Here is a 27,893-nt window from a genome sequence, read left to right as displayed (position 1 = left end):
GGGAAACATAAAAGCATTTGTACAAGGTACTAGTGAAGCATCGTCTAGAACACAATGTAGAACTCTGGTCATACTGTTGAGGGAGAAATTCAGGCCTGAGATTACTTCAGGACTAGGCAGTCCTATGTCTGGCCCTGTGCCTGGTCCTAAGTAGGTCAGCAAGTGACCTCTATCTGACCTGCTCTCTGTAAGTGAATGAACACCACCTGTGAAGCTGATGTAATGAAGTGCTGTGTGAGCACCCATGGGCCATGCGCAATACCCTAGTAGGCTGAGTGCCACATTTATATAAAACACCTGGTGACTGACAGGTAGAGGTGTGGCTGTGGGTACTGGTGTGGCTGTGAGGCCTGGGGTCTGTGTGTGCAGAACTGATGATGCGTGGCTGGGGTTGTATAAGTTCTGTGTGGTGTGGTGAGACAGAGGCATGAAGGGGCTTGAAGAGAGACAGGGAAAGAGTGCGTTGTGAAAAAATTGGTTAGTGTGAGAGACTGAAGTGAGAGCTGAGATACACCAACTGGTTAGCGTAAGCAGTGCACCATGGAGATGTGCCGTGCTGGACTCCAGTGGCTTGTGAGGCTCTGTCGGTTTCCTCCCTCCACTGCAGATTTTCACTGGAGGTACCTAGGGTTGGCTCCCCAGGATTCTTTCCCTCCAGGTGTGTGTAGCACAAAGTAGCAGCCCTCTATTTCCATTGTAAATATTACCCATTCCTTTTCTCTCCTTCATTTTTTGGTTTGTGAGTGAAAGGTAAGCCACCTCCGAGCAGCCTATCTATCTGAGGTGCAGTCTATGCTCAGTAGACCACAGGCAGTGTTATGACTCTAATAAAGTTATTTAGCCTCTTTTAATAAGATCCATCCCATCCCCATGATTCAATCAGCTATTAGTTAAAAGTGCCAAAAAAGCTCCAATAAAGCGTCCTATCTTTAAAGTCACTACAGAGTCAGGTTGAAGTAACGCTGCCTCTTCTGGGCATGTCTGGAGCTCGGCACAGAAACGCATCAAGTCAAAATAAAGGGTCTTAATTTTTTATTTTTAACATCTGCAAGCACTCTACATGATTAATACTTGCAAAAATGACAGCCTGGACAAGATGACCTTGCAGTCTTACTAATACGGCTAAGGTTAAGTAAGGTTCCTTGCCGAAACAGAGACAGCACAAATATTTAAAGTTCAAGAAAATGGAAAAAGTCAAATGTAATCTCATTTGTATTTGACTAGAATGATGAGTTTGATGAATGACCCCCAAATCAAATAAGAAAACTCTACTGTATTCTTCACCTCTTACCAGGAATAACTTTAATTTAAAAAAAGGGATCATTTGCATTAAGTATACCAACTGCAAAATGCACTAGTATGGAATTTAAAGCCCCAGCTACACATTAAACTTAAGGTGTGATTAACCAATGAATCACCTCTTAAGTTGCGATCCAGCCACATGTTCAACTAATGAATGGTGTGACAGAACAAGGGATAAGCCACAAAGTTATTCCACAAAAAATGTGTAAAATCTTTGTGGCTCATTCTTATCATGCCATTAACTGAAGGTGTAGCCAAGGTGACCTGTGGCTGGAAGCCCTATCAGCTGGCAAGGTATACCACCTGCTCAACGCTCCACAGCTGACAAGGTTTACAGCCAAGCAGTAAGTGGAACACTGCTCCTGCTGCAAGCATCATCTGCTGTGGGGCTCATAGCTCTGAGAGCTTGCTGCTTACTCATGCAGGGGGAGCTTGCAGTCACAATCCCAGGCTCCCCCTGCACCAGCAACAAGGTATGATTGTATCTGATACTGAATCTGACAGTCATGCCTTCTGCTATGCATGTGTGAAATGGCAGGAGCGGTGACTGTGGATCATGCATCAAATCATGTCATGCCTTTACCTGAATGTCTAGAGGGGCCCTAATCCACAAACATCTTGTACAGCAGTCTGTATATTCTATGGTTATTCAGAGTTGCTACTTATTATTTCCTATTTGGGGGTTCCCATCTACCTTAGTTTTATATATACAGTACTTTATTACTTGCTTTATACTTTATTACTATTCTTCAACCCAAGGAGGAGATCGTTTTTGAATGGTGCATATCTAATTTATCTGTCTTTCTTAAAGAGACTTTTGTCTTTATTTGTTACTCAATAAAGTTTTTATACTTCCTAGTAGGAAACATATAGGACTAAATAAAATAAAAATAAACAATAATTAAGTTTATTAGTGTATTGGCATTCCAACTCCTCTTCATACTCAAAATGTTCTAAATACTGATGTACTATTTCCATATGGAATCTTAGAAAAATGCAAGATAGTTCAGCTATTGAAATATTAAGTGAGGAGCACAGCTTGAATTTAATTCAATTTTATGCTAAAAATCCATGTTCGAACTGTGCCGCTGATACTGACAGTCCTTAAGTGCATACTTTCTACTTAATTGAGCGTATTTCTAAAATTAGTCAGAAGTACGCTAGCAAGGTGTTGTGGCTAAGAGTGGGGAAATGCTCCACACCTCTGTATTGCAGAGCACAAAAGCACTGTATGCACTCAGCACATTCATGTCCAAATAGTTCTGCTTATTTTCAGAGTGTTCTGTAAGATACATGTTTAAATGGAGTGATACTGTATGAGCATGGGAACAAGCTACATTGCTCACTCCCTCCAGAACAAATATTCCTCACTGGGGAAAATTTACTGTGCAGTAGTTTACTGCACAGTAAGCTTACAGTACATTAATAGCATGTGGAGATGTGCCCATGGTAAAAAAACATGTTTCTGACATTGGTTCCCATTTCCTGGAATATCAATGCAATATATATATATATTTTCAGCGCTGGCCCTACCATAACCTTAACCCTAGTCTTTATGAACCCAAGATCCCTCCTGAAATCACAATGAGATTGAGGTATTCAAGGAATTAATAGTCTAACTCATTCTTCATTTATATCAATATAAATCCAGAAAAACTACACTGCAGTGTAACACTGATAAGAATGGAGAGTCTAATCCAAGAAGTCAAGATTTGGTGCTAAAATTAGCTGTAAAAATGTTATATTCTTTATTCAAAAAAGAAAAATCTCTTTTACTAAAAAAGGACAATTTATATAATGCAAAATTTTCTGCAGTTTTTGTTATGTTTGTCATTTCAAACAAAAAAAACAGTATAAGCATCTAACAAGAAACAAAAAATAATAATTTAACAACATTCATTTTTACCACAAATAGTGATCATGTAACAATTGCATAATAAACTATCCAAGCAAGTAAAGTCTCATTAACTATAACTAACAGCACAATAATTTAATAAAGATCTCTTTTAACTAGACTCCTAATTTATCAGATTAATGATCTCACAGCACGTATATTTTACAAAACTCAAATATTTCAGGTTGAGTTGGTCTTACAGCTATAAACAACCAGAGCTTAATAACATGCCACATTGAACTTATTTCTATGCTGACATAAAAACATTATAGACAAATGATTCAGTAAATGTGTTTCTCCAACTCTTCAGAAACAACATTAAATATATTTTTCAAAATACATGGTGGTACAAATATAAGAATCCAAATAACTTGTTTTCCACTCTACATTCCCTCTACATCTAACAGTCACCTCCAATAAAAGAATGCACTACGTCTGTGCAAGTAAAGAGATGTATGAATATTATATATTCTTAAAAGCAAAAGGAACAGCAAAGACTAAAAGGAAGAAGAAAAGAAGGCCTTTTATTTATTCAGATATTTTCTTTACTAAAGTAAGGTTGGAGCATCCTTCTGTTAACAGAACACCAACAGTGGTATGTGAAAAAAATGTGAATAAGTATTTTCTGGAAAAGTTATTCAAATTCTCTATTAATCCAACTCTGTTTCCAATATAATCAATCAATGGGATATCTGCCATTCATTTCAATAAAATGAGGTCCCTTTAAATGATTCTGAAAACCCAATGTTTGTATTTATGAGCCAACATTCAAGTATGTGCTACTTTAAAGTGTCTCGTAAGAAAGCACTGTATTTTCTTGAATACAAGATGACCCTGAATGTTAGACAACTCCCCAATCATTAGATTCTAAATACAGAAAATTTATGAATTTATTATAATAATATATATATAATCCATGTATAATTGTAGGAACCTCATCTGAAAAATATAAAGCTAATAAATGTCTAAATTAGTTTGCCCTTGAGGTACAAGTATCATTTTTTTAAGTTTAGTAACTGAAAATAAACTTGTGCATTTAGGAAACTCTGAATTAGAGGCGATTAAACATTTTTTTCTTAATAACAAATATTAGTGAGGTCCTATTAAATCTGTCCTTGTAGAAGTGTGATAACATGGGCACATCTGTCTTAATATTTTGCTGTTTCTAAAAAATTCCAAGGGAACAACATTATTTCTTCCCTGTGTTGCATTAGTGTCTTTTCCTATACATTTAAAGAAACTAAAACATCGGTCTGTGTGGATCTTATGTCTTCAGACAACTTTACAGTTCAGTTCTGTTTCTTCTTTTTGGTGCAACAGTAGGTCTGCCTCCAAATGAAATTGCATATGGTGTCTAGAGGCCTATCTTTTCTCAACTTTGCTTTTCTTTCTCTCTTTTTTATCTACTAGTTTGTGCTTCAAGCAGTTATTGGGCAATTTAAATTGGATTTCTGTTGTTACAGACAGTAATTAAAATGTGGCCTTTCCATTTGATTTTATCATGACAGACTACTTCCTGTCTGATTAGTTGTCTGAAATACAGCCTTGGCTGTCACAGACTGTGTTTCATTTTTACCCAGCCAAAACTGCATTACTGCAATATACTGTATCAGCATAGAGAAATGATAGCCCAAGCTTGAACTTTTATTGCCTATATCTTCTGAGAGCTGACTGTTTAAATAATGTAGAGATCACTCTGGACTATGATCGTTCTTTATCCAAGCATGTTTCTGTCACTAATTTTTTTTTCCCCATAGCAAAGAGAACAGTCTATAGGATAAAATGTTCATTCACTGCAACTATAAGAATGGCATTTCATCATTCATTGCACATGGTCTGTACTATATTAATGCACTCTAATGACCATTTTGGATGACGAAGGAAAAGGCAACATACTTTTTAGATGAGTTAATTTTAAAATGTTCTTCTGTGCTTTTTCAGATGAAGTGGCTGCCTAGTTGCCAGTCTACTGAACTGTTGTGTAAACCATTAAAAACAGGTTGTTGCTGTTGTTTTTTCTCCTTACATACAGTTTTTTTTAAAATACATGTTTCTTTCTTGCAATACATGTTTCTTAACCATTCAATAACAGTATCTTCAGGAACATAGAATTCAAGTCAAAAGAACATTTTCTGAAGTAGATTTTCAGGAATTTTCTGGCCACTCATGATTCCATGTTATTGTACACACTGTAACATTTATTTTATAGCAAAGCAAATGTTTTTATCATAAGCAAGTTATGTTCAGCAATAAATTGATTTTTTTTTTTTTAAACAAAAAAAAACTGTAATTTGAGGGAAACAGAAGACCAACCTACCAGCAAAACCTTGGGACTTGAAATCAAAATAGAGTTCTTATTCATTGATGCTTAAAGATAATGATCATCAACAGAAATAAAACTCAACCTGACTAAGATTTGCTAGATTGGATCTTAACCATGCAAATTCACATCCTGTATGAACTTCATAAATGTTTGGGCAAAGAGAAACCCACCTTTATAACTGTTCATTTCAAGCACATGATTAAATATTACCCACATTTTATCTGGACCTTAACTAAAAAGCTAGGTTTTTAGCATGTTGAACTGTACTTCCTGTGCTTCAAATATTTATCTGCATAGGTGGAATGCAAAAAGGTGATATGGACTATTATTATTATGTTTTCTTATACTTGAAATTCATCATTGGGCCTGCTCTTAGAACTCTTTAGATGTATTTTACTTGGATCTGTATGAAAAAGCCATGTCAGAACAACACTGGAAAAAGCACTGTAACAAAAATATTTCCCTCCTGCTTAGTTGTACAAGATTAATGTGAATAAGAGTCCAGACACCTCAGGCAAGAATTATCACGAACTGTATTATGTTTTTCATTGGGTAAAACTGTTCAGAGATGGCATTTGATATTTCCTTCCAATTTCAGGAATATACAGATTACTAGATACTGCTGTCAAGATTCTTATTTGAAAAGTAATGATGTAGGGCATGTGTAGATGAAACGGGGGCCCAAAATTGAAGCAGTGGGTTTTAAAAAACACAACTTCGAATTAGGGCTGATTAAACCCTGTGTTGTCCAAATAATACACCACTGGCCAAACCAGAAAGTTCAAACTTCATTTTGTGGAAAAACAAAACTGAAGATAAAAATATCACGTTTATTGTGGGTCAACCTGAAATACTTTCCAAATAAAATCTTACTTTTTTCATGTTACATTACAATGTTTAGGTTCAGTTTGAAACAAAAAACATCATTTGCAACGAAAAGCCAAAGTGATTGGTTCTGAAAACACCACAACTTTTCTGAACATTTCTACCATATTTTTATGACAAACTTTTTAAAACATATTTCCAATGGATCAGGATCCACATCTTTGAGGAAATGCAGCTCAATAATACCTAACAACATGAGAGAAGGGCCAGAAATAACAGCAAAATGACCATAGATCAGGGCTGGGCAAAATGCGGCCTGTGGGCTGGATACAGCCCACAAGGCCATTCTATCCAGCCCATGGTGTCCCAAAAAGTTCAGAAAATTAATATTTTTCTGCCTCCGGATTCCTGTCATGCAGCCCTCAATGGTTTGCCAAAACTCAGTAAGTGGCCTTCTGCCCAAAATAATTGCCCACCCCTGCCCTAGATCCTTTGGAAGGTTTTAAAAATGAAAGTGGGACGTGGTGGGGCCTTTGTACATTGCACAAAATTGGCCTTTAAAACAGCTTAAAAGCCCCTTTTAACAGCATTGCTGTTTGCACATTTGGCGCCGTATCCCACTTTAAATGACTTTAGTACGTAGCAAGATAAAATACCTTCAACGTGTTTTAGTTTGCTACCTAACAGAGTGCAACAGTGCCCAGGGCACTGGAAGCCAATGTGCTCAGGGCTTGGCGGGCCCTGTGCAGCTCAGGGGCTGTGGGACCCAGTGGCAGCCCATGCAGGCAGGCTTCACATAGCTCAGGGACCACTCGGCCTGCCAGCAGCTCACCTCTCCCAGCTGCTGAAAAGCCAGGTAAGGATTGGGCCCCTACCCTTGTGTACATGCCACAACAGGCCTGTTCCCGGGGGGCGGGGGAACAAAATCGGGGTGACCACTACGGGCCCCGTGCTTTGAGGGGTGTCACGGCATGGGATCCCCAGGGATGGCCGTGATACCCCTAGGGTTCCTTGATCATGCCAATCCTGCCCCATGGGCACCCTCTTTCTCACTTGCCATGTCTCACTGGTAATTCTAATAAATCAGGAAGCTGTTCTCTTACACATCTTCAGTTAAGCAAAATCCTCTAATCTGTCCAAAATTTTTGCTAAAAGGCAACAGAGGTTTAAGGTTATAAAAAACAATGTAGAGTAGAACACGACATCCCACAAATCACTGATGATGAAACGATAACACAGCAAGTAGCAAGTATTTTCACCTCATAAATGTATATGGCTGACAAAGATAGAAAGCTGGTCCAAGACTTGTGCAACCTGCACTACCCATTAACTTGCATCCTTCCATGAAAATAAAGCATTAATGCAAACATTTATGGGATTTAAATCTAACCTTAAATCTACCCAAACTTTTTGTGCTTTTTCAAAAACATACTTACAGCATTAGAGGTACATACAACACCAATGATATACAGATACATCCCCTGTTTTTATGCAGGCATCAGAAGCATCTTTGAGAGAGACAACGTATATGAACCTAGATATGAAAAACTAATTTAACTGTTAGGACCAGTGGCTTTTCCTAGTAATCGTTTACCTTTGTCACACTGAAGGAAGCCATCATAAATTAAATACTTCAAAGCAGTAATGAAAAATTTTAAATTCTTCTAAACACAATGTTTTACAGACATTATTTATTACTACATCAAATCCAGTTCTGCATAACAAAGCTGCCAGACTGAATCATGTCATTTTATGTCATCAATCTGCTGCTGTATTCCTGGTACCAAGCAGATCAGTAATCAAATTCTAACCATCACTTTACTGCTACTCCAATTAAGATATGAAGCATCAAAGGAAGCTGAGAGAGGATTTATTTTCTTAGGCCTAAACAAATTATTCTTCATTAACTAGTGAGGGGTAAACCTGAAAATGGTTGAAAGTTTCATTAAGTCTGAGAGAAGGTTTGTCAAAACGTATACAGGATCCTATTCCAACAGTTTTCTTAAAGCGATTAATGATCAAAGGATGAAGAATGACCTAGGTCCTCTGCAACCCATCAGATCACCTGTGAATCTGCTAGGGGGTATTTCTGAAACTCACCTCCCTCTCATACCAGCAATTCCTGATACAAATATCAGGGACATTTAGCAGCAACTCTGGAAGCAATCAACTTCTGGGAGTCCCTGAGGAATCTGACAGAAGAGGAAAGGCCATATTATAAAGCAAAGTGGAAAGTAAAATGGGTATAGAATTCAGTAGAGCCTTATTGAACACTTAAGGGGATAACAGAGTGTTATATCAAGAACATACCTCCTCCAACTCCATTGGGAAACCTCTGTCAAATCTTAAAGAGTCTAAGGATAAGATAAATGCTGGATCGTTTATATATACAGATGTTAACCTACCAGTGAGCAACTTTGCATAAAAACCCCACAACATTCACGTGTTAAGGAGAGCTGGTTGATGTGGGACACTTTTAAACATCTAGTCATTTCATTTAGGTGCCTAATTGGGACTTCAGGGTTTTTTGCCACCTCAAAATATATCTACTCATTCAGATGCCCAAAAAGGAGCTCTGCTGTGTTTTGGGGACCTCTGAATGCTGGATTCTTAAATTCTACAGCAGTGCTGTTTGTCCACTATCTCACGATATGATATATAACTATACGTTATAGACTTGCAGACTTCTGCAATAAAGTTAATATAGATAATAATGCAAACACTACACTTACCACTTGTCCATTCTGAGGATTCTTATGAGCATATGGGGGTCCACGGATATGATTCCACATTTGACCAGAAGTCATAGCAAACACAACACACTGAAAAACAAGGAATAAAATATTAAATTCACTGAGCTCAGTTTTCCTCTGGGTACTGACACCAGATGCTGGGCATCTTGATTTAAGGTGCATGTCTGTTAACATGTACAAAGCAAATATTTGCATCTGCTAAGAGTGCAGAACAGGATTTTTGAATGTGCTCAAGAATGACTTAGCTCTTCTTGCAATGAAGTAAATAGCAAAACCATCATTGAATTGAAATAGATTTAAACATAGATCTTTTAAAAAATCCACACTGAACCCTCCTGTCTTCATGTATACTATATTTTTTCTATGACTTATATAGATATATCTATATCTGTATACATGTATATATTAAAGAGTATACATTTCAGTTAAAGAGTTCATTATAAATTGCTTTAAAATCTACTCTTACACAATGCAAAGCTGCTGCAGTTCCTAATCTAACAGAAGCAGGTTGGAAACAAAAGTCTAGTCAGCTTAACATACTAGTTCACTTCCAGGTTTGTGCAACTGGAATATAAAGAAGCTGCTTCTACAAAAAAGAATCTGCTTCCTGTAAGAGTGTTATCCTATTTTATGAAGTCTAATGCAGAATATGATTTTTCCTTAACTTTTGACAAAATCCTTGGCAGAATCTACAGAAACATGGAATTTGTAGAGCTACACTGGGGATCGAGGAAACTGAAAACACACCTTATTCTCAGAGATGATGGTACAGCAGCTACAGAATAAAATTTAAAAAAATCATAGGCATGGCAGTAGTCACTACCAAGTACTTAAATAGGAAACAAGGACTAATTCCTGACTACCAAGAGCAACAGATGTGAAAAATCTGGAATGTCTAAACATGTCTTACAAGGTAGTCCTTGAAAGAATGAAATATGTACAATTTGGCTGAATGAGGACACCTTGGTAAATTTCTACCAGAATTAAGGCATCAAGGAGAAGCAACAAATAGACCCTGGTTCTGCAAAGAGCTTGTAATATGCTTGTTATCGACTATGAACATTTCTATCAACTTCAAGGGTACTACTGACAGCACTTACAGTTAAACACCAAACGAAGGCTTTAAAATATATCACTGGTCCAAGAAAATTAGATAGCTTGGTACATATTAAAAAATGGTTAAGCAAAACAAAAACAAAAAAAAAAAAAGAAAAAAAAAAGATTAATTGCATAAAAAATATAGGTGCCTCTGATTGTTTACTTTAACTAAAATGTTATTTACACATTTAAATTAAAAATCAAGGTTGATTTTTCTTGGTATAAAAAGGTATGCCATACTAATAGAGGTTTAATGAATTGCTAGTGCAGTGCAGTTAAGAGGACAGGATGCTTCCATTGCAGGATAAAAGGAACAAATAGTTATTTTCATGTCTTGCTAATGCAGGCTGCAGAGGAATTTCTATTGTGATTCCACTGATGAGTCACACAGGAGACAGCAGATGTTTCTAAGACATGAAGATAACAAGAAAGTTGCAATTGAAGATGAAAATACAAAGGGGAGGTGAGAAAAAGGTCTCAAGAGGCCAAAAGTTAGGAAGCTAAAAAGTAAATGCTAGGAAAGAGAAGAAACTGATGCACAAGATTTACAAATCCCGGCTTCCGAAACAGTCACCTCACAGAATTTTTTTTAAATCCTAATATTTACAATATACTCTCTAGGGACAAATCTGCATGCACAGGAGGTAAGGGGGTTGAGGAGGGAAGAGGCAGAATAAAATAATTAAATCTGTATATACAAAAAAATTGTTTTACAGATTAAATTTTGCTGATCAATTTCTCAATTGAAACCTTGACCACAGAGCACAAAGGATTTCTCCATTCTGCTGTATAAACACAGAACTATACTTCTTCATGTTATGGCAATTTCCAACAGAAAAAAAACAAAAAAAGAATACAGTATTTTTTGTTAAGTGTAGGCAAGACTATTTATAAATGAACTAACATTTATTATGTGAAACAGAACGATGGCGCATGCGAAAAAATGTGCAAACCAAACTTAGTTAGTTGGTTTAGTTATCAGTGATGTAATTAATAAAACTGAGTAAAAATGTTAATGTCCTGGACCATATACTCCCATGGCCTACTCCTCTACTGGCAAACTTTGCTTCTGTTGTCTCCCTGCTATGTCACACCTCTATAGTGTTCCAGTCTCCACTAGGGCACACATTGGAAACATTTTCCAGCAGGAGGGCTGGAATGACTCAGCTTGGTCAGACCCAGGCAGACAAAAGGACCTAGCTGCTGCCACCTTTTCTTCCTGTTGCTCAATTGCAGTGTGGCATAGGAAACATCTTCCTTCACCTGCACACATGCTGCCTCATTGCAGCAAGGCACAGTCAGAGCTCCTCCTGCACTGGAGTCCCAGGTAGCTGACCAGAGTGCAGGGCAGGGGCAGCTGGAGCCCCAGGCAGTTGACTGACACATGCAGGGGAGCCCCACCTCTGCAAAACGCCACCAGAGCCACAGTTCTGAGGGCTGGATCCAAAGGCTTCACAGGCCAGACCCCCAACCCCTGCACTATTGGTTCATTTTGGAGGGAAGGAAGGTGGAATTTCCTTCCATTCTGTTACTCAATCTAGTTTAACGTTCTAAAATACTATGCTTTCATCATTTCCATTAACCACTTATTGAATATTACTATAAATCTTCTAGGATTTTTTCTCCTTGATATTCAAATTGGATTTCTTCTTTATTTTTATCTACCAAGGCCACACTAATGCCACACTAAAATCTCTTCATCATTATCATTTATATTGTTGAAATACATAAAAGATATCCACTAGTATCAGAATGCCATATTCCAAATGCATTTGTATAGATTATACATATATTTATACGTTGTGCCTACTGCATCTGAACACATAGCTCCAAACCACATTGACCTCTTCTATTTCCATATGATCAATTGCATGAGGAAAACTGGATTTTCAAAAGCACTAAAGGGCTTGTTAAATTTACTTCATTACGATCCTTAGAGTCTTCCTGTATTAGTTTTCCAGACTTCTGCCTCTCACTGAACAAGATAACAACTTGTGATGTGTCTTATGAATCTCTATTTTCATTCAGTTTCACTTCTGGGACAATTGGTATGCAGAAGAGTGACTCCCATCTGTACGTTTTCTGGTGCAAAATGGTACTAAGGCACTCTGGCTAAAGTAGGAGTAGTGAAGCTGCAATGGCTTTTCTTAGCACTTCCACAAAGCCTGCAGCTGGGAATGCTTCTACCCCAAAGCACCCCAAGATCTGACAGTGCTTTAGGAAACTTACTGGATTCACAGCATGTGCATCTTTGAAGCGTTCACTGTCTGACAGTTACAGCCCCTTTCTTAGGCTTATTCCCCCATGACAGTTTCTTAAAAGAAAGACTTTCTTGCCATAACCTCTGTCATTTTCTGCTCTATACCACCTCTAAAAACAGGAAAACTAAGAGCCAACTTGCAGATCACAAAAGCCCTAAGGAGCATGTAGGTTGATTTGGCTTAGTTTTTGACAGAAACATGGATGATACGGGCAGGCCACTAGGGTGTGTGGGGAGAGCTTATTGACTATTCCTGGCCATGTTCCATATTTCTGGGGCTCTACTACATAATTTTGTTTTAATATGTCACTTTGTCAAGAGGCCTAGGTAAAGTTTAACAAACAGTATCTACAAGAGGGGTTCTCAATCCCCACCATCTTGAAATCCAGATCTGGTCCCTAATGCCATGTCATTTGGCCCATAGGGCTCCCCACAGGTTTGGAAATTTAGTGGCAAGAGACTGGTGGCAGCACTCCCCTGCTACCAAATTTCCAGACCCTGCATGCTAAATCAAGCACCTGATACTGGTGTGCAGGGTTGGCGTAAGATACCAGCGTTCAATACCAGGCCCCAGTGCCCAAACCAAGCACACAGGGCCAGGAGGAAGCCCACTCCAGTCATTTGGCCCACAGGGCCAAAAGCTTGAGCACTGCTGAGCTATAGGTTTGCTTAAGTAGTTGCCAGAGGCTTGAAAGGCCATTTAGGACGGATCCTGAAATGAATCTTCATGAGGTCATACATGTTGAAAAACATCTTAGTAGAGTCCCTCAACAAGTTAAGAATAAACTCAAAATACTGTATATTTATAAGCAGCATAACAAGAACTATAAATTAATAATCTTTGCTAATATAAAGTATTAAACATGTTTGTATCTATTTTAAACCAAAAATAATTTAAATTAAGATGAAACTCGTGCATTTTTTCTTGCATTACTTTCTAGGATTTGTTTTTGGTTCTATCCAACTCAAATTTGCCTCTGGTTCAGAAACTTACAAAAGCTATATGGCTGCAATGGCTTTATTCAATTTATATAAAATAGTTATCCACTCAAGTGGTATCAGGAAGGGAGAAAGTATACGACTGTGTGCCAAAGAAGACAGTTACATATAGTAACTTATTTTGTAAGATGTGCTCAAATACACTGCATTATAAGAGTAAGTAAAACTACCCAGGGCATTGGAATCAGAAACTTTTGCTAGCTACACCATAGTGGTACATCATGTACCATGTGCTACCAGATAAGGGCATAAAAGAGGACTGGTTGTCCTAACTGCTTCCATTTCTTTAAAGTGGTAAATTGATGACGACCACTCCAAAGATGTGGGGACCAATGAAATGAGAGGTATTTTACAATTCTAAGAACAGTTACTGTGAAGTAACTGTTTCATTCTTGGAGTTATTTTGCACATGCACATTTCATTGTAGCTTCAAGCAGTTGGTTTTGGTAGGACTCAGGAGTAGTAAAACTTTCAAATCTACCAAAATATCAAGTGGATTATTGTTATGCCGAAATCCACGTTAAACCAAGAAGCCTAGCCTACAAGCACGATAATTTGAAAATGTATGAGAGACCATGTGAGAGCATTATGTATATTTGTAATGGGGACTTTGTTCAAAAGGCCATTGAAGTAGCAAACAGTGCACTTAAACGAGGATATTCTTCAGGAAAGTTTAGCTGACTAGAAAGTAACAATTCCGTATTCAAAATGTCACCCATCTCAAAACTCACTGAAGCAATACCATTTTTCTTTCACTATGCACTGAAAAAAAAAAGTTTCAGAAAGTATCTTTTATTAGACCAAGCTATGATACCAGAAAAATCACATCTACCCAAATAACCTTGCCTGCGTATATTCTTAGATCAACACAGCTACAACCCAAAACCCCTCAGAAAGGCTCTTAATTGTCTTGTTTTCAGTATAAAAGAATAAGGTTCTGTAATTAAGGAAATAAACTGTTCCTTTTCTCTTAGTAAGTGAGGCTTGGGAAAGAGAATCAGTAGACAAATAACCTGATTTAAGTGGGCATACATTTTACATGTTGTCACCAAGAGATGCTGCCCTCATAGAATATCGTGTAAAGTGGATCGGTTACCAAAGCTTAAAGTTCTGGATCAGAGTCAGAGAGAAGCAGGGACCTTGGTCATCTAGACCAATTCCCTGCCTGAGGCAGGATCGTTTCTGTCCAAGCCATTCTAAACAAATCCACTGTCTAACCTCTTAGCCAAACTACACAGTCAACTCCAACACAACACAAGCCATAACACTCTAACATCCCACAGGTAAGGCAGGGGGACCACACCAGCTAACGTCCTGCTATCGTAAAGGTTGTTGAGAGACAGAAGGAAGGGCGATCCAACAGGGGGAAAGGCTCTAGAACAGGGGTATCAAACTCACCCCAGACCCCAGCCCAGATCCAGATCACAGAAGCTCTTCCAAGGCTGGATCTGTGGGGCCATGTTTGGGATGCAGCAGTATGGGTCCAGGGCCAGGCAGCAGCGTGGATCTGTGATGTCCTTCCCCTTCTATGCATTCATCAGGCAATTTATCTGCTAATTTTGATGTTAAATTAGAATTAATAATGAGTATGTGGAATGTACACTTTGCTATTTGAAATTTACTTCTGTAAACTGATTAATATTATTTTCATTTAACTGTATCCAGTTTTCTTTCTTATTCTGATGTTTTGAACACTCATTCACAGTAGTCATAACAAGAGAAAGGGAGAGAATGTGTAAAGATGATATTCAAATCCTTAGGAATAGTCCCAGTAAGATTTTTATTTATTTTTTTTTTTTAAGCAATTAGGGAAGTTAGCATCGACCAGATCCTCAAAGAGGTGATATACAGAAAATGTGTAAGAGTTTGTGAAAAATTCCCACATCAATTCAACTTTTTTTTTCCCATTTACTCCTGATTGAGACCAACTTCCTGATAAGTTCTTTGAATGTATTCAAGTGCTCAGAAATGGGAGATGTTGATTCTGGGGAGCTGCCCTATCCAGAGGGGAAGATAAGATATGGAACTGGTGCTTCTTCTAACATTTCCTCCTCTTAGAATCACAGAGAAGTAGAGTTATCTAATCCAGCTCCCTGCTCAAGCCAAGATGATCCCTGATTAAAACACCCTAGCCAAGTGCTTGTCTAACCAGCTTTTGAAAATATCCTGGGGTAGAGATTCCAGCTTCTCTAGGTAGCTTGTTTCAAAGCTTGAGCATCCTCATTGTCAGAAAATTCCTCTTAGTCATTTCCCAGAGGACCACAGAGAAAAGCCCATCTCCATCCTCTCTATAAAATTGCTCTGTAGGAATTTTGGGAATCTGGGGACTGGTATTAGATCTCCCCTAAGTCTTCTCTTCCTCAAACTAAATAACCCTGGCTTTTTCATCCTCTCTTAATAAACCTTGCTTTCTAGGCCCCTAATGATTTTGCTGCTCTGCACCTCCATGAGTTCTCAAAGAAGATAATTAATGACTCCCAAATTACTGCAAACAATTCCTTTACTACCCTAGGGTATTTCAAGACCTGCTAACCTGAAAGCATTCAGCTTCTCTAAGTAATTCCTAGCCTGACCTATTACTCTAGACTAGGGGTGTCAAACCTTTTTCAATGTGGGGTCGGATCATGAACTTATTAATCACCCAGTGGGCCGGCAGGCGTGGGCGCTCACATGGCCTGTCCAGTCCAGCCGTGGCCTGGGGTGCAGGAGTCAAGGGGTGCCGCCCGACACCACCGTGTCCTCCCTGCCACCTGGGCAGCCTTGAGGATGCTCCCACACCTGCGTGCCTGGGCTCAGGAGCCAGGGAGACATGTGGGGACTCTACACGGGGTTGCAGGATGTGTAGGGACACCCCCCTGCTCCCTCACCACCCAGGCAGCCTGAACCCGAGCCTGAGCCCAAGCGGCAAGGGTCCCTCCCTTCCTCCCTCGCCAGGGGCCGCGACTCACCACCCCGAGCGCAATGTCTGCAGGTGCGGGGGGATGCGGGGAGGCAGGAGCAGCGCTGGCTTCCCGCCCTGACAGTCACAGCAGCAGCGGCAGCAGCATCTCCCACAGGCCCGGCCACAGCGTCCCTCTTAGCTGGCATCCGTGCCCCCTGCACCTGCCCACTGCACTGCGACCTGCTCTAGTCCACATGGCTGGCAGGGACCTGCACAGGGTGGGGCCAGCATGAAAATGAGGAAGGAAGGGGTGGGGCTAGGAACAGAAACCCTGCAATGTGGAAAAGGGGAGGAGCTGGCACGCAAATGAGGTAGGGAGGGGTGAGGCGAGGAAGAGACACTGTGAAATGAGGGGGGAGGGGAGGGGAGGGGAGGAGCCGCACCGCATTGGCAACATCAAGCTGACCGTGTCTATAACTCCTTGTACTATTTTCCTAATCCAGTGCCAAAAGACATATAGTATTTGCAAGGCAAATTTTTAAGGGAATATGAATACAACAGATCTGTCCAACACTAGAATTTTTATTACACTTGCCAGAGCCAAAGTATGGGCACAATGCTTGTTTTAATTGATTTTCTTGTACAAGACAGACAGAATTGGAGGTCTGAACCCTTGCCCTTCATGGTTAAGTACAGACATTCAAAAAGCCCGAGCCTGAATTGATTCAATCTGTGCAGGCTAGTCTAACCTGCGTACATTTAAGTGATTTACAAGTGGATAGACATTCACTTTTGATTCAGGAAATGCAAGCACCTGCCTACACTGGCTCAGGACAGAACCTGGGGGCACTAGAACAAGCCTTCCCTTCCCTTCCCTTCTACAATGCTGTGCTGACAGGCAGGGAAGGAGGCAGGGGCATGGCCAGGCCATGGCAGGGTGCTATGATTAGGGCTGAGTTTAAACCCCCATCCTGGCCTGTACAGTCCCCAGCCAGGGTGTGCCTAGAGAGGGAGAGGGAAGCAACACTTGCCAGATCTCTCCCCACTCTTCCCCCACTCACTGCTCAAGGGGCAGGGACTGTTGCCAGACCCTTCACCAGCATTAATCACTGCACAGTGAAACTTCATTTGAAATACGGTTTTCAGGGTAGGAGATGCCTGCACTTAGATGGCTTTGAAGCAAGCCAGGAAGGAGCTTATCAAAACATAAAGCTCATCAGCCCATCAAGCCCTACAACAGAAAACAAAAGTGTCTCCCTCATTAGTTCAAGCTCTTCCTACCTGCAGGCATTTGCAAGCCACTGGCTTCTTGCTCAACCATGATGCTCCCCATTCACACACACACACTCTCTCTCTCAGCAGCTAGAATGCAGCTGGAAAACAGAGCTGCCTTGATGCTATCCTTATCCCATTTAAGAAATGAAGAAGCTAAACAGAGATCCCAAACACACACACTGCTACCACCAATAATCACAGCAATCATGGGGATTAAGTAAAGTGCTCAACAAAGGTCTGGATGTTTGGTATGTGGCAGTAGAAGTGTGGGAAGGGTGGCAATGGCAGTGAGAGAAAGCAGGAGAGCCAGAAACCTCAAAGAAACCCAGGAAGAAGGGTGAGAGCTGCAGCCCTGGCTGGCTGACAGACATTCCCAGGTGACCTGCTAAGTACCAGGATGCCCTAGGCAGACACTGTTCTGTCTACATCTGTTACAGTGAAATTAGAGACATCTCTCATTAGTTAGCAAGGGGGACAGAGAGGGAACATGGGGGGGGCATGGCCAGATGCCCCTAGCCTGAGGCAAAGGGGGATCCCATTTGGAGCCCCTGCAAATGGGAAAGGAAAGGGGGGGAGGGGGGAATCCTTGCTTAAGCAATGGCTGGATATGGAAGAAGAGGGAAGCCTGGCAGATGCTGCTGTGCCCCTGCCAGGCAGACCCCAGCTGCAGTTCCCCACCCCTTTCTCAGCCAGCTGGAGTAGCAATAGTGCTCCAGCTAGGGAGGAGAGAGGCTAGGCCAAGCCTACTCTCTGGAACAGACATTACAGCCCAGCCCAGCACAGGGCTGAAAAATATGCTGGGATGCTGGGGACTCTGATATAACTTAAACCAGGAAGGGGTCTAGGACAGAAGTTCCATAAACTGATTTGACATCAATCAAGGAATCAAGTCTGATACTACATTCAATCAGATTCATCTTAAACCAGTTTTGGCCATTTGAAACTGGCTTATGTCAACTGAACTTTTGTTCTGTTACAAGTTTAAACCAGCTTCTGATCACTTAAACTTAAACTTCTGTCTCTAACCCTATTACTCAAATGAAACACGCTGCTTGAGCTTCTACAAATCAGTAGGCACAACATCTCTGAATAATAACAGTGCTTGAAGCCTGGAGCCTTCTGCACGATCACAAGTAACTAACTAGAGAGGACCTGTTAAAAAAAGATTTTAAAAAATAGCTCTATTAATTAAGAATAGTGTGTGTGCGGGGGGATAGTTTCAATATGCTTAATGTTAAGTAGTTAACTGGAGAAAAAGTCATTACTTAGACTAATTTCTCTCAGCGAAGTGTATTTTTGCTTTGGGTCCCACTGTGGATGAGAAGATAGAACAGAGAGGTTGCCAGTGCAACCACATCCATTTGTATCATTGGCATAAGGACATGGAGTGCGTATGTTATAATTCTTCTAACAGAGGTGTCTAATTCAAGTGTGCAAGATACCTAGATATTAACAGTGGAGAAATATGTAGATAATCACTCAAAAAAGAACATTTTTGTGGACACTAATCCTATTTTATTTGATGAGATGTACTAGTTATCACTTCTAAATTAATTCCTGCCTCTTTTTCTGACAAAAATAGTTAAGGAAAACATATGTTTATATGTGGATATTTTTCTTCCTTTTCATTTAAAGCAAAAAGATATATGAAATAACTGAATATGAAATAGTATATACGGTTATGAATTTTCAAATCAAAGTAAAATCTAATTAAGAGTTTTGGGAAATAGACTCTACTCAACATCTACTCTCATTGGAGCAGGATCTGTAAGAACTATATATTATTAAGAGAATAAAGCACATTTACTTCCTCCTACTGTCATCATACAATTATAGTACTTTTAAAATGATTAAGAAAGGATAGATGTTAGTCCAAATCCTGCTCTACTACACAACTGAAAATCCCAAAACACCATTATAAAAGTGACACTAACTCAATTAGGACAGTGACATGAAACCAAAAATGCCACCCCCGTGAGGCTTGTTGGATGTTGTGCGAGAAGGATGGGAAGCAGCAGAGGGTGAGGAGGCTACTCCAACCCAGTATGTGCAAACACTGAAAGATAGGTTGCAGAAAGCTAACCAGGTGGCCAGAGATAACTTGAGAGAGGCACAGACGAGGCAAAAACAGCAGTACAATAAGAATGCAGGGGAATGCAAGTTGCAGGTGGGACAGAGGGTGTTGGTCCTGCTGCCCAGCTCCACATGTAAGTTCCTGACCTGCTGGCAGGGGCCTTTCTAGATTGTCTGCCAGATTGACCTGGTCGAGTACAAGGCACTGCACCCTAGATATAGGCGAGAAAAACAGATATATCGTGCTAATCTGTTAAAGCTATGGCAAGAGTCAGAGGGACTCCTGGCTCTGCCACTACTGGACCAGGACGAGTTGGTGGGGGGGCAGTGGTGGAGCTGAAAGGGACGTGGCAAGTGAGGGGGAAGTCCCCATAGGCCAAGATCTTATCGCTGAGCAGCAGAGGCAGCTGGCTGGGCTAGTTCAGGACTTTGCCAATGTGTTCAGTAAGATAGCCAGTAAAGCCCAAGGTGCAGTACATACAATTGTGATGCCTGAAGGGGCTACGGTAAGACAAAGATGACAACAGATACCCTACCATCAGTATCCAATGGTAAAGGAAGAGATAAAGAAAATTCTGGAGCACAAGATTATTAGACAACCCCGGAGCTCCTGATGCAGCCCAACTGTGATGGTCCCGAAGGCTGATGGAACTTCATGGCTATGTATCGACTCCTGCAAACTTAACACCATCACACAATTAAACACATTCCCTATGCCATAGGTAGGGGAATTACTGGAAAAGATAGGGAAGGCCCAATTCATCTTGACTTTTGACCTGGTGAAGGGGTATTGGCTAATACCTTTGTGCCTAGAGGACAGAGACAAAACAGTGTTTGGAACCCTTTGGGATCTGTTCTGTAGGATGCCATTCGATCTCAGTGAGACACCAGCAACCTTCCAGAGGTTGATGGATTGGGTATTGGCCCCACACAACCAGAACACCACTGCCTACATCGATCATATCATGGTATACACTGAAACATGGGACCAACACGTGCAAGCAGTCTGGGCAGTGCTGCAAGAGTTGAGATAAACGGGTATGATGGCCCAACCCAAGAAGTGTATGCTGGAGCAATAAGGAACCAAGTATCTGGGCTTTATGGTAGGGCAAGGCCAATAAGGTAGCCATTATAAAGAAGTACAAGATCCCACAGCCTAAAAAGCAGATGTGGGCATTTCTGGGCTTAGCAAATTACTACAGGCAATTCATTCCACTCTTAGCAGGACTCACGGTTGCACTCACAAACGCCATCAAAGGCAAAGGAAATGGAGTCATCAAATTGGGGGAGGAGCAGAAAAAATCCTTTGAAGAATTCAAGCAAACCCTGTGCCAAGAGGTAGTGTTACGCACTCTGGACTTTTCATGTCATTTGCCCTATAGATTGATGCATAGGGCAGTTCTTGGGGCAGTTCCATCCCAGAAAATCAAGGGAGCGGAAAGACCAGTGGCTTACATCAGCAAGAAGCTCAATGAGCAGGAAAAGTGGTATGCCACAATCGAGAGAGAATGTTTGGCTCTGAAATGGGGGGTAGAGTATTTCCGTTATTATTTGCTTGGCTGAGAGCTCATGGTTATAACAGACCATGCCCTCTGAAATGGCTCCAGTCAGCCAAAATGTACAATAAACAGATCACATGCTGGGCCCTGGTGTTACAGCCATTTCAGGTCTCAATAGAGTACAGACCAGGGAAAAGCAATGTAGTTGCTGACTTTTCATCTCATTGCCATTCAGGGGAAGTGATAGTGATGTCACCAGGGGGAGACATCACCACCAGCACCAGGTAATAAGAGAAGATTGCATTGCGGTGTCATGGGGGGGGCGGTATGTGAGAAGGGAAGAGAGAGCCCCTCACCCCTGACTTGCCCCATTACTCACTGCAGGGTAAATGATGGGCAGAAGCTGCGGCAAGACACCGAGACAGCAGACTCGGGCACAGCAGTTTCGGAGCTGCCTGAGCCTGCAAATCAGTGGCAAAAGGGGGAGTGGCCAGATGGAGGTGCAGGCCATTCAAAAGGCAGCTGGGAACACAGCTGCAGGGCACGCAGGAGAGAAAGAGAATGCCAGTGGGGAGATGCCAGGGCTTGCCCCCAGGAGAAACCCGGGGAGTGTTGCAGACCATGGCACCGGGGAGCAGTGGTATGCCTAGGGGATGCTCCAGGAGGTGGGTCTGGCAAGGCCCCCGGGTGCAACGAAGAAACCTGAGCAGCACACCATGTAGCCTCAGGAGGAGGCAAAAGCCCCACCGTAAAAGGGGGTCCTCTCGGCCAGCATTTGGCCTGGCCGAGAGGACCAGGCCAAATGCTGCAGCAGCACAAAACCTACCGGGGACCTGCAAAGAGGGAAAGAAGCTGAGGGTTGCACCAGGCAACAAGACAGACAACAGTGCAGGGCTATGGCAGCCTGAGGCCAACACAGGAGGGAGAGCCATGTGGAACAGTCAAGGCCAGCAATGAGGGCAGCACCAGGAGTGGACCAGACAACCCAGCCTCAGGTCAGACAGGGCTGAGGTGGGAAGGGGCGGGGACCCAGAGAAACATCCCACAAGACAACAACCAGAGGCGCAGCGGGGAGCTGCTAGCCCAGCAGGCAACCTTTGAGCAGGGAGAGTGAAAAGCCCCAGCCAGGACCTGTAGGGCCTGAGAGATGAGACACAGGGCCCTATAAGCAGATGCTGATTATTTTCTGTTCCACTGTTGTTATCCTTAAGTTCCTTTTCTGTCACCATGGGCATTATCCTTAAATTCCAGGTTACCCCAAGATTGAGGCAACTTTTGTTGCAAAGCCCTGGGTCCATGGTCAAAGGATGTCCTGTGAAGAATTTACAGCCAGGAGGCTGGCACCCTCAAGAAGCAGGATGCTACAGGTAAGAAGACATCACTTATAAGTGAGACCTCCAGACATCAAGGGTCATCTCAGCTGTGGATGTGGTAAGGATGAGTGTGACGACTGTAGGTGTTGTAGGGCTTGCTGCCACTGCCCTGAGCTCATTTTCCTACAAACGGTGACAGGGTGGACCTCGACTTCGGATCACCTGGTCTGCCACGAAGCTGGTCTTATGTTTCTCGCCTTCCATGACTTTGATGATATTATATTGCTAAGAGGCAGTGCCCAAGGTGATTCTACCAGGTCTCAATCCTTGTTTTCTTCTGTGGGGCTCCAAACCACCCCTTTACCCCACCCTAGACTCTCCAGATGGCACTCGTAGTTTTCTGCAGCCAGATCTTAATGCTGCCTGTTCTGCCCTCAGCCATCAGGGTGACTGTTGGCTTTAGTTAGGTGCACACCCTTCCAGGGGTTGGCCTGGGCACGTACTCAAATATAAAAAAGAAAGCAAAACCTGATTGCTCTCAGTCTCTTTGTCAGACTCAGTCCATGTCCCCTTCACCTGGGGTCAGGCTCTCCTGTCCAAATCACAACAGAAAAAAAAAAAAAACCAAAAAAAACCCCCAGTTAATCCAGTCACTACCCTGCACAGGCCTGCCCTGGCTTACTTGTGAACATTCACAGTCCCAATGGGATCTCTCCCAAGTGCAGTGAGGTTCTAACCTGAAAACAGCAATTCTTCATGCCTCTCTCCCAGATCCTCAGATGTCACTCTGCTCCAGGGATTATCAGAAGTCTTGTGTGGGCTTCCTCCACCTGCTTTCTTCTCTGGGTAACACCCACAGCATTTCACCGGCAGGTTTAGCAACAGTTGCCAGCTAGGATGCTCAGACACTCCTCTCTCTCCGGCTCACAAGGAATCAACCCACTTCTGCCCCTCTCCAGGGCCGGAAATACCTCTGAGCAGTTTCCTTCTTCCAATTTGGAACAAGATACTGCTCTGGAAATGTGGTGATTGCTTCTCTTCTCTTCCAGTCTCCAACTGCAAACCCACTGGTCATCCACGCTGTAAGTGTTGCTTGCTTTTACTTTCCCTGTCTGTTGCTGCCAGCTGCTTTTCTTCTCCTGACCTCCCTTGTCCAGCACATGAGGCACCTCAAGGCTTTTGTTTTCTCTCTTCCACTCCTTCACAGTGAGGTAAAGGGAAGGTTGGAGCACCACGAGCAAACCCAGGTATGAGATCCCATGGACCACCTGCCAAGAACTGTCTCCAGAGAGAAAGAGCTAAAGCATGGCAGGTGAGAAGGAGCAGCAGTCAGACCACATAAGCGGTGCTAAATTGGGCTCCCACACTGATGTTGCTAGGGACAAGACACCGGTCACAAGAGGGCCTAAGCTCTACAACACCTACCAGCAACACACTTCTTGAAAATATCGCTGAATTAGGAGCAAATGGGGAGAAAATATTTAGCAAAATGAAGTCTATAAATCCAGCAATGATCTATGCACTTATAAAAAACAAGGACATTTTTAGGTAATATGTTTTACTGGACTAACTGTAGAACTGAGAGAGATCTTAGACAAACTTTCAGGTACAAGGTACCCTTATTTCTTGGACCATCATAGCTGCACCATCATTCCAACACCGCTCTGCAGATAGAGACCTACACATGTACAGCTCAAATCAGGAGAAGACTGTTGGAAGATTGTGAAAAAATGTTTGAAAATAACTTAATTTCCTCCTTAGCACTGCATCACCTTCATAAAGGGCTGCCAATGGGAACAGGCAAAACTGGCAATTTCCCTATTTCAAATCCAAGCCACCTCTAGATACTGTATCTTTTGCCCAAGTGCCGTAAAGTAATTTGCTTTTAAGTGTCCTTAAAAAGAAAAGTATTCGTGACATGGATCATTTAAAAATATATTTACTAACAGTCTGTTTCTCACATAAAAACCTCAACACTTATGTATAGGATAATATATGCATGATTAAAACATTTAACCATACACTGCTGGTTGCTTCTAACTTTGTTCCTTTTTATGGCCTTTCATAAGAAAGTAGGGGTTTTTTTTAATATTTATAAAGTATCAATAAAATACACTAAAATGTATACCTATTTTGAGCTTTAGGATGAATACATATCATTAGTGCTTTTTATCTAGTCTCTAAATATACTAGGTTTTTTTTTGTTTTTTTACACAAACCATATCTAGTGCTTTTTCAAGCGGCCTAAGGTCTTCCTCCAAGAAAACCAGGCAGAGATTTTGTGAAGTCAGAAGATCCTATACACATTTATGGATTAATGCTAGAATACCTCTACATAAAGTGGATTTTGGTTTGATAAAACACAACATGGTAATAAGTAATTTAGATATGATAAGAAAGAAGGAACAGAATAATTATCTCAACAATATCTGTCACCTTCAACATATTAGGGATATCTGTGACTTTCATTGGATACGATTTCAGAAGTATTTCAGATGCTATTGCTGAGCTGGTTAGTAAAACATTCCATACAGATGTTTGGAAAAGTTAGGGGGAGGGGCTAGATTAAATTAAAAATGGCCACCCAATCTAACCAAATTCACCCAGATGCAGACCTAACACTTAGATCCACCTAACTAGGGATCTACATGCAAACTATACAGTAGTTCAGGAAGGACAGATTGGTCTAAAACTGGCCAACTTAATCCTAGTTCACTGTAGCTCAGAGGCAGCCTAATTTACTACTGGAAACCCCAGTAGGCCCCCTGATCCTGCCAAACCCTCTTGGACTCCTTGTATTTGATACTATAATACCTTAGTACAAAATCACCACAATAGGAAATTACAGCATAACAACAGGATAGCAAAGGTGAAATTTTTGGCAATAAAAAATTCAATGGGAGTTTTACTATTAGTTTCAAATGGGAAGAGAATTTTTCCTGTAGATTCTCTTTTCATTTCTACCGTTAACTCTGAAGTACAACAAATCACAAATACTATAATGCATTTTCCATAATAAAATAAGTGTGTTTTTTTTGCTAGTTTCCTTCATAAGATTACTTGCCTTCTAAACCACATGGTTATGTTTGACTTGTCTCCTTGAATAATTCTTATTAAGGTCTTGTTAACGGAACGTTTATCCTCCTTTCACACTAAAGATGTCCTTACTTAAAAATCTCTCCAGCATTTTTATACAATTTCATTCCTGTCTTCAATAATTAATTAAAACTACTACTTCTGCATAACTTTTTTTTTTTTAAAAGAGAAAAAAAAAAGTTTCTCTTATTCCTTAAACTTTCCCAATTGTAAGAAAAAAAACCCCCACAACATCTCGTATCAACTAACTTCTAAATTGACCGAATAATTCGTAAATTTATCAGCACTTACAATTGGTGCTACTGTATCATCTGTTCTATACAATACAATGACAGGAATAAATTGTTTAAACTTGTGTATATTTTTTCATTAAAATGCATCCCAACAACAACATTGGAGCTAATTATGACAAATTATTATATTTGCAAATATTCAACAAATGCACCTACCAACTAGCAATATTTACCATCTATGAGACTTGGCCCAGCTGTTTGTGTTATGAATTTATGTTCCATATTGTCATATCCTAACCAACTTATTAATACAATACTTTTTAATTTACTGTGCACATGGCATTTACACCTGGCTTTATATACCAAAAGTAAAACTGGTAAAATGTTATAGAACTGGGAAAAATGTGTCTTAAAAATTACCATACCAGTGCTGCCATTGCCCAACCAGTCTTGTTGTAGATGAACTCCAAATTATTTCTTCGCAAATACAGCAAGCCACCAACAAGCGACACTAAAAGAGCCAGTGCAATAGTACCTGAATAATTCGGAGGCCTGAATACCCTAATCTGCAGGATTTAAAAGAGAGAGAGACAGACAGACAGACAAGGAACCATGAGAAATATAATATGCAAGATCACATATACACAGACAGTGTTAAAAAAATTGTTTTCACAAGACAAAATACGTGGTATTCTTTATGTTAAGGATGTCTTCATATAAAAACAATCTATGAAGAGAATATTGTTAATGTCTTTTACACATCATAAGATTTGATATTAATATCCGAAAGGGATCTTTTGCATGTGAAAGGGATCCCTAAAAATCTGCCATTGGATGGAATTTTAGAAAGCTTTACATTTCATCTTTAAGAATTTCAAACTATATAAAGGCTAGAAAAAAAATCAGGTTTCTTCAAAATATTTGCATATTGTTAGGTCAGTGATCTTATTTAGCATTAATAAGCACCTTTAAACCTAACACTTTTGTAATTAACATTATAAACATACACTCTATTTTTTCAATTATGGTAACTGTCACAATATCGTTATTCATTTTCTTCTAGAATAAGACTGGATAGGAATATAAGCATGAAAGCTAGACTGAAACAGAATTAAAACTGTTGAAGTTCCAACTGTCACATTATTTATTGTTTTATTACTGTATAGATTTCAGTAACATCTGAAAAATAGTAATAGCAAGGAAAAATAGTATTATGGGAAAAGGAGCTCATCACAAAATACAAAGATAAATTTGGATCAGTCTTTTGACATCGTCAAGCGACTTACATGAACATCTGTTCTGTCAGCTATCCACTTAGCTAGCTGCTCTGCTGCAAAGCCGATTCTCTGCAGGTCGAAGGTGTCAGCTCTCTTGGGTTTACCTTTTGGAGGAAAATGCATGAATGTTGGAGCAGAGTTCATGTTGAGCTACAAAAACAGGGAAAATAGAACAAAATATTACATAACAAACTTGCTTCTTCTTCTTTATATCATGCAACATACACAGGCAAGATACTATTAGTCACTCTCCAGAGCTCTAAATTACTTTTTCTTAAAGTTCAATATGTTATCTATTAGTGAAAAAGTGCTAGGTACTAGTATTCCTTCCCATTTCTTCACTCGGGCTTCTTAAGACAAACCAATAAACCATACTGTAAGCTTCAAGACTTGTGCTGTTAAATATTTAGTAAAGCTGCAGTCTTTTTAAAAGATGTTGAATAAAGCAAACACAAATGTACATGTGTTGAAGTGAATGGGATTATTCATGATACACAGTGTTCATCACACATGTAGAACTGCAGAGGATCAAGGTCTTCAATACTGGTGGAAGGTGGGGAGGGAGAAGAGACAGCAAACAGCAAATATTCAGCAGTTCTTGGACATTTCTTTAAAAAAAAAGAATCCTCAGCAACATGGTGACTGAATGCCACTTACATTACTCATTTAAATGGGCGGGGCTGGAACCAAGTAATATATTTTTCCTATAGGAAATCTCTCAAAAATGTTGGATTTCAGAAACGGATCTAAATGTATACATGAGTGTGTGTGTGTGTGTGTGTGTGTGTATGG

General features: G+C 40.6%; 1 protein-coding gene across 1 annotated transcript in view; it reads right to left on the bottom strand.

The window, feature by feature from the left end:
• TUSC3 (tumor suppressor candidate 3) overlaps nt 1-27,893 on the bottom strand; it is a 362,952-nt gene that overhangs the window by 180,481 nt on the left and 154,578 nt on the right. Inside the window, exons 4-6 of the mRNA XM_019526355.1 lie at nt 27,111-27,251; nt 26,250-26,390; nt 9,077-9,166 (exon numbers count right to left, since the gene is read on the bottom strand). Coding sequence (XP_019381900.1) covers nt 9,077-9,166; nt 26,250-26,390; nt 27,111-27,251 — 372 coding nt within the window. The remainder of the gene's footprint in view (nt 1-9,076; nt 9,167-26,249; nt 26,391-27,110; nt 27,252-27,893) is intronic.

Source organism: Gavialis gangeticus, unplaced genomic scaffold (assembly GCF_001723915.1).
Source record: "Gavialis gangeticus isolate Ggan-Ray unplaced genomic scaffold, GavGan_comp1, whole genome shotgun sequence".
In the NCBI taxonomy this organism is placed as follows: domain Eukaryota; kingdom Metazoa; phylum Chordata; order Crocodylia; family Gavialidae; genus Gavialis; species Gavialis gangeticus.
This window is presented reverse-complemented; position numbering and strand designations above follow the sequence as displayed.